Here is an 8262-nt window from a genome sequence, read left to right on the forward strand (position 1 = left end):
AGTGAATGCGAAAAACACTTTTGAACTTCGTACCCAGAGATAATACAGCGTCAAAGCGTCACTCAAAATGATATCAGTCATTTTGAGTGGTAAATCCACGCACAGGAGCGTCACTCCATTTTAACCTCGTCTAGAGGTTTTTCATCTGATATCACTAATTTTGTAAGGCAATTATTCTCGGAAAAAATACACTTTTGCCAGAAATATGTCTATTTTAAGGTCTTATCATTGGGAAGTTGTAATGTTTTCGGGTAAAACATTTGCATCCACATTTCGCAAGTTTTGTAAATAGCAAATTTCCACTTTCATTAAAAAAGACCCATTTTCCCCTTATTGGACATTGTAAAATGTGATTGAATTTCAAAATATCCATTAAAAGAGTTTTGAAGTAATTTTAGACCCATTACTTCATTGAAACATATTAATTTCCAACCACCAAAGCTCTGGAAAGTGCATTTTTCATGTATCCCCCGAACAAAAGTTCAATTTCATACATTCAGATGTAAAAATACCGATTTATGACCAAAATGAGAACGAAATGGATATTCAAGTGTTCGTGGACTCCCATTATTTTCACGAAAAAATAGCAGTTTTCTAAGACCAAAATGTCGTCAGAGGTCTATTTCACGTGTTTTATGAACAAGAACATCATTTTCAGTGAAAATAGAGCAAGTTGAAAAATTCACTTCAATCCGACGTATTTTTCGACCATGAAATGCTCTCAGATAGCATTGTGACCACTTTTAATCGATTGCTCGTTGAAAATTGAGCGGATATGGTTTTTCGTGAGCTTTTTTCAGCCAGTAGATGCGTATTTTTGGCAGCAATTTCATCGTAGAATGCAACTCTTCGTACAAATTCCGTTCATTGAAGAATTGCCTATGCCCAGAACTTCGAAATACGAATTTTCCCGGATATATGAACTGCGGAGAATAAAAGGCTGACAGCTGCAGGTTTTTCGCAAAAGCGGGATAAAAATCAGTCGCACGCAAAAGAGACATTTCAAAAGGTTGCACGCAAACGGAACATTTTATTTTGTCGCATTTCGAATTTTCAAGCCGTGATTACAACAACAATATACTTCTCTCTTGCGTGCAACCTTTTGAAATGTCTCTTTTGCATGCAACTGATTTTTATCCCGCTTTTGCGAAAAACCTGCAATCATCAGCCTTTTATTCTCAGCAGTTCATATGGCATATGCCATTTTGTTGCTATGGTAGCCTGCTACAAACGCTCAGTTTTTGGTAAAAGATTGTCGGGCCGATTTTTGAGAAATCGCGTTTGGTGTGAAATTTAAGGGGTCGATTTTTCATAAAAATCGACTTTTTCCTTTTATATCACATAAACATTGGCATGTGTGTATGGAACTTTTTGAAGGTCTTCTCAAATAATTACGAGCTGACTTTGCCCGATGGCTGTCTGAGTTGATCTAGTGTGCGATATAAATACTTGAAAAAATCGTATACATGCAGGCTAGCGAAGCCATAGCCAGCTCTCCTGTAATGCAAATGTCAATCTGAGGACGGGGTTCGATGTGGCCCGACACCAGCTACAGCTTAGGCATATCGCCACCGGAATCTGTCTTAAAAGTTTCCGGACACACGGACAGACGCACATCCAAATCAATACTTTCATAGAAAATCAAGATCAAACTGCCAATGTCCATAACTTTTTCATTTTTGGAACAATCGGGGCACTTAGACGGGCGTTGGAAAGATGGGGAGGAGGAGCTTTTTTTGGACACCTCAGACCACCCCCTGGGTACCCCCTCCGTAAGATATGGGTATAGATTTGAAAATTAATCGAAATTTTCCAACCGCTAAATTTTTTAGCCTAGACCACACTTTAGGCATGGGGGATATGGTGTTTCCGACTATTTGGGCCAAGACCTTTCTAACGGTACCTAACATTCCGGGGCCCAAATAGTGCCCTGAGAAAATAGCATACTTACTGTATATATACTCGTGACGCAAAAGCTGACATTTTTGATATTTGGCTTGAAATGCACAGTCTATGGAGCGTCACTTGTCGGACTACCGTCCTCCGTGATAAAAGAGAAATTAATTAAGAACTAAAAAAAGTAATATTTTTGTCATACCTTTAATTATTTTGTTATGAACGTGTTGTGGAAAATGAATAAAAATGCTAAATATCACTATATATGGCATACATAACCTACGAATTCTATCTAGTTCGGTGAATCAAGTAAAATGAGCTTGAGAGAAAAAAAATTCCATACCAGATGCTCTACCAGCGCCGTTTTTCGTTTGGCGCGGTGACCACAATAATCGCAAAAGAATCCATTGTTTGGATCATGGTTCTCTTTGATATGGCGTTCAAGACTTGCGATATTTGTACTTGTATATCGTTTTGCACAAATTCCGCACAGAAACTGTTGTTGTTGCGGTTCTTGCGATTCTTGCGGCTTTCCTTGTTGTTGTTCTTTTTGTGTGCCACTCGGAGGTGTGTTTGTAGGCAGTGTGGAAACACGAAGACTTGGCGGCAATGATAGCATTTAAAGCCTCCCTCGGATGGCATGTCATGGTACTGCATATTCTTCTAATTAACATTCACGGCGAAATTACATGGGACAAAGAGCACACGCGTACTTCGGGGATGTGCTGTTCAGCCATGTGGCAATCCAAGCGCGCTTTCATCATGATAAACTTGGTATGGCCAAGAAAAAAACGGATGGGGTGGGCGACCGAGCGTACATACATATAGTTTTGAAAGTTTTTACCACACTTTTCACCAGACGTGTGCAAGGGGGTTCCAGTTTTACCCCCTCTCTAGGATTTGAAAATTGGGACCCCCATCGAGCGATTTGGACTAGTTTACACTAGATAGAATCGAATTTCAAAAGTGAGGACCTTTTCAAGTCTTCAGTTTTTTTTCCATTTATAAATTTTCAGACCCCCATCTGGAAAATTTTTGTACCCCCTCTAAAATTTTTGACATTGCATACGTCTGCTTTTCACAGTGTAAAAATGTCAAAAATGTGCTTTAGTCGACTAATAGATCCATTTTTTGCAATGGGGTATGTTTATTTTGAGGCTGAAAATCGTGGTTTTTACATGTCAATGCACTTTTTTTATACTCTAGAGAATCAAATGACACTTTGAGTGGACCTGATATTAACCCCTGTGACGCGGGGGAGGGTAAAAAAGTGCAAAAATAGCGAAAAATGACCAATACATAGTTTCTGTTTCATGTTTTTTTTATTTGGTAACATTTCTTTGGCAAACTTTGTTCGTTTTTCATCATTAAAATAATTGCACTTTGCGTTCTTTCTTGTGGTTGAATACTTTCATGATGTCATCAATAGAAATGTTGTCCAATCGCTTGTGTTCAAAAGCGATGAATGACAAGTTTCGCATACGATCATTCGTCATGGAAAGGCGAGATGGAATGTCAATTTGACCCAACGCAGAAAATGAAATTTCGCAGACCGCAGTACTACACGCAAAAATGTCGACAATTGCAAACAATTTGTAGACTTCTGGAGATGCTTCTCGCATTCCATACATCACCGATAAAACATTGAACTGGGACGTATTTCCTTCAGCAGACTCTTGCCACTCCTTTCTTCTATTTTGGATGTATTTCTTGGCTGTTTTCAATTCATGTTCTGGCGACAATGTTATGCCAAGCTTCTCAAGCGGCTTTATTTCGCGAAGTTCCATATGAGGAGAATCCGACAGTGCCAACAGAATTTCATCGTTTTCAGTGAAGCGTGCGTTAAATTCGGCTAATAATATGTCAATAACTTCATAAAAGCATGCCGTAATTTCTTCGTTTTCATCGGATCTTCTTCTCAAATTGTACACTTTGCTGTATAAAAACTTCAACTCCAATCATGAAACAACGAGTCGCTCACCATTTACTGAGAAAAAACGTTTCATGGTTTTTTGTTTTGGATTTGCATGTTCTGTTTCATTTCCTTTCCTCTTCTTCGGAGCCCCATCACTTTTATTATCATCTTTACGTTCAGACATTTTTCTAACGAGAATTCACCTCTTGATGAACACTATATTATAATTTCAATTTGCATTCAAGCACTTAATACTTTCGATTGTGATAATTTCCACTGACACAAAATTCTATGTTGACAAGTTGAATGTTGACGAGAGAATGAAATCGCTCTACATTGATTGCGGTGCCTGAATGCCATTTGTATTTTGCATCTTTTTCTAACGCATATACACGGAATTTCGTTTGCTCGAATCATTTGTCGCCAGAAATATTTCATTTTCAATATGTCAGCATAATTCAGCAATGCGATGACGGCCGGATGGATTTCTCGGGAAAAAAAATCGAGAATAATAATATAACTTAAGTTTATTATATTATTACTTTGACTTTTCAAATTAATTTAACTTGCACAAATATATATTTACTTGTCACAAATATATATTTACTTGTTTTATCGTATTTAACTTGGCATTTAATATTAAGTCAAAAAAATCGTTTGTTTATAGTATGACATAAACACCAGCCGAAATTGTTCTCAGTAGCATTATATATCATCAATGCACTGGATATTCTTGCTTGGAATAACTCACTGCTTACCGCAATTAAAATACGACTCGCTATGCTATGACGAATTTTTTTTTATGTAAACAGAACATTGAAATCTCTTATTTTGTTTTTTGTATTCTTTATCAAGTCATATCAACATTTTTTCGTTATTGAACATACATGCCGTATTTTAATTACTGTACATGGTGACTCTTTTCAGTTTTGCCTACATTTTTTTACCTTTTTTCAAAATAAAGAATGGATGCTCAGCATCCCCAGAAGATCAGGTCACGTTACGGGCCTGGGCAGAACTTTGTTCGGCAAAGTTTTAGATCTCTTATCGATGTGGAGATAAAAGTGATAATTGATAAGAGCTATCAAGGCCGTTATCTCCTTACTGATAAGAGATAGGTGATGACTGTTTGAAAATTGTAGGTTTCAACGAGATCTAAAACTTTGCCGAACAAAGTTCTGCTCCATCGCATATGGGGTACGAGTTATGGGAGAAAAAACGAGAAAACCCAAAAAATCCGTATAAATGTATAGAAAAACGTCAATTTTTCCCACTGCACATTCAGAGATGATTTGAGCCAAAGTGAGGGTTTTTATCAAAAATTGATGATCAGGAGGTATAGCTAATTTTCGACGAGGAATCCAAAAATGCAATTGATTTGGGGTTGGGGAGGAAGGTGGGATACCTATTTGCCCATTTGAGTTTTAAGGGGTAAAAAATGCGTCGAAAGTGTTGGGGGTGAGTTTTTTTAACTTTCAAAGGCGAATTCAGGGCAGAAGGGAGGGTTTTTCGGGAAAAAAGTGTTCATAGTCTAGGGCTAATTTTTAAGAGGAATCCAAAAATGCAATTATTTTAAGGGTTAAAGTGGGATTTGGACCCTATTTTGGTGCTATGTTGGTCATTTTTCGCTATTTTTGCACTTTTGTACCCTCCCCCGCGTCACAGGGGTGAAGGACAGGTCCACCCAAAGTGTCATTCAATTCTCTAGAATATAAAAAAGTGCAAGTAAAAACCACGAATTTCATCCCCAAAATAAACATACCTCCATAACTACCCCAAATATGAATATGGGATCGTAATATTTTGTTTTTGGAGGTTTTGAGGGATGCCCTTTCGAACGCGCATGGGCATTTGAAAATCAGCGTGTAACAGTATGGGATGTTTACTGGTTAGTGTGGAATCGTCAAACAAAATCACTTCAAAAAAATACAAATCAATTTCGAAGGCTTTGTGCTTTTGAAATGTGTATGCAAAAAGCCTAGTTTCTTTATCTGCTACTATTCCGTTTAGCATATCCAAGGTGAGAACTTTGTTTTGAACAATTGGGCTAATTTTTTTAATCTCATTCGAAATGCAATAAACTGTTTTGAGGAAAAACCTGTTTAGCAAGCAGAGATTACTATGGGATAGAAATATCGCATAAAAATAACAGATATTTTTCACGCGTTGCGTTCAACGTTCAACGCGTTCAATGTTCAGAGTCCAAAAATATCTAATATTTTTCGCGCGTTGTGTTCAGCGAAACGCATAAATACACAATAGCGATTCTGCACACACAGAGTCGCTGTTTTTTCGTTATACTCTTCACACTTACGATGAGCTGCGCGGAGCGTGCATGCTCATGTTTCGCTCACTCCTTTCTTTGAACACTCTTCGTGTGTCAACACAATGTCTGTGTGTGTATGGCTTTTGCCGTCGTTTGTAAACGACGTCAATGAGCTGGGTACGAAGAGTGTCGATCGAAAGAAAAGAGCGAAACATATAAATGTGTAAGTGTGAAGAGTATAACGAAAAAACAGCGATTCTGTGTGTGCAGAATCGCTATTGTGTATTTATGCGTTTCATTGAACACAACGCGCGAAAAATAGCTGTTATTTTTATGTGATATTTTTATCCCATATGAATAAAAATATCCCATAGTAATCTCTGTTAGCAAGTGTGCGTTCAACGAACATTCAATATTGTTTTTGTTTTTTTTCTTCTAATTTTGAACTATAATACGTATTCGAATCCTATTCTCCGAAATGTTTAATGTCAAATTCTCAATGGCATGCCGTTACAAATAACGATCTCAATTTATTTATTTATAATTTTGAAGACAATGTTGTTTGATTCAATCAGTCGAAATCGGGTGAATATGAAATAAACTAATAAATGTTACCATAACCGAAATTGTTAAATTTTGAACACTGCGCGTTCAGAAAGAAATCCCATTCAAGGTTGTCCTAAGATGGTCGAATAAAAAAAATACTTTTTTCTCATGGGAAACAACTAAGACGACTAATTCTGAGCGGGGGGTGAAGTGGAAATAACACCGTATTGTGGTTGAATAGTTCAATTTCATACTTGGTTATTGATGTTGTTATCCATTTCTTGGTAACCTGAAACTTCATGTGATTGGCATTAGGTCAAAAAGCTACCAGCTTTTATTGCATATAGTAAGCCATTCTGCTCACATGCAGAATCGTGTAATTATACCATTAGAAATCAATATATGGTGGCTGGTGTGGTGATGTCATAACATAATCAAAACGAGCATTGTTTATTGTTTGAAACATTTCGAAAGCACACATCATATTTGATCACAGTTGGGCAATGCAAACGTGATACTATGCGATCGAGATTCATTTAATTTTTATTTTTTCGGCAAAGTATATAAATCAAATTTGAAATGTACAATGGGTTCATCATTCATCGGTACAGTTATATCAGGCGGAGGTTGTGGCAGAAGTCAATTACGCTACTATTACTTAAAATACAAGTCTAGTGGTGGAAATGCTCGACATGTGGGACATGGCTTGATTGGAAAGCTGAGTAGGCTCCTGAGGCGTATGATGGAGCAACTGTTGATGCAACAAATGGAGCAGCGGTAGCAGCGAAACCGTGACCAGCGCTCAATGCTGGGGCAGCGTAGCTATGGGCAGCGAAACCGTGACCAGAGAAACCGTGACCAGCGCTCAATGAGAGTGCTGGAGCGGCATGAACAATTGGAGCTGAGTAAGCGACGGCTGGTGCAGCGGTGGCAGCAATAACTGGCACGTGCTTTTCAACAACTTGGGTTTGGACGACTGGTACTGGGCGGTCAACAACTTGAGTTTGGACCACTGGGTAAGGCTAGACGGATCAAACGGATAGGATAAGTACAAATGCAAACATTGATCCTTATTAGGCTGCATGATTTATTTATACTCACTTGTGCAACTGGAACCGGACGATCCACATGCTTAACAACTTCAACTGGGTATGGTTGTGGCACTGGACGCTCGACGACTTGGGTACGTGTTTGAACTACTGGGTATGGCTGGGACAAATCCAGGAAGAAACAACACGGTTAGAGCAAAATGGTTGAGTAGAAAAATAAACTAAATGAAGAACAGTAATACTTACTTGTGGGTATGGCACTGGACGGTCAACGTGCTTAACAACTTCAACTGGGTATGGTTGTGGTACTGGACGGTCGACGACTTTAGTTTGGACGACTGGGTAAGGCTACAAGAAGGAAAGTGGTGGTTAGAATAGGCTTAGAAATAAGTTTAAGCCTTTTGAATGAATCTCTTCGTTGTGTGGTAGTATACTTACTTGTGGGACGTGCTTGATGACTTCGTATGGGCGATCGACGGTTTTAACTACGACTTTCTCAACTGGGTAAGGCTGTTTAGGGAGGAAAAAAGAAGAGAATGAATCATAAGACGAAATCTCGATGAAGAAAATGTATTGATTCTATACAATTG

The 8262-nt window shown here is 38.2% G+C and overlaps 1 protein-coding gene across 1 annotated transcript; it reads right to left on the reverse strand.

The window, feature by feature from the left end:
• Positions 1–7069: 7069 nt before the first annotated feature.
• Positions 7070–8203, reverse strand: LOC129570244 (zinc finger protein 512B; the record flags this gene model as incomplete). The annotated part of the gene is made up of 4 exons (XM_055449784.1): positions 7070–7645; positions 7725–7832; positions 7919–8020; positions 8111–8203. Coding segments are annotated over 4 exons (654 nt in total), but the record flags the coding sequence as incomplete, so codon positions are not given.
• Between the last annotated feature and the right edge of the window lie 59 nt (positions 8204–8262).

This window comes from Sitodiplosis mosellana, unplaced genomic scaffold, assembly GCF_009176505.1.
Source record: "Sitodiplosis mosellana isolate CC-2019 unplaced genomic scaffold, AAFC_SMos_1.0 Smas_scaffold_47, whole genome shotgun sequence".
In the NCBI taxonomy this organism is placed as follows: domain Eukaryota; kingdom Metazoa; phylum Arthropoda; class Insecta; order Diptera; family Cecidomyiidae; genus Sitodiplosis; species Sitodiplosis mosellana.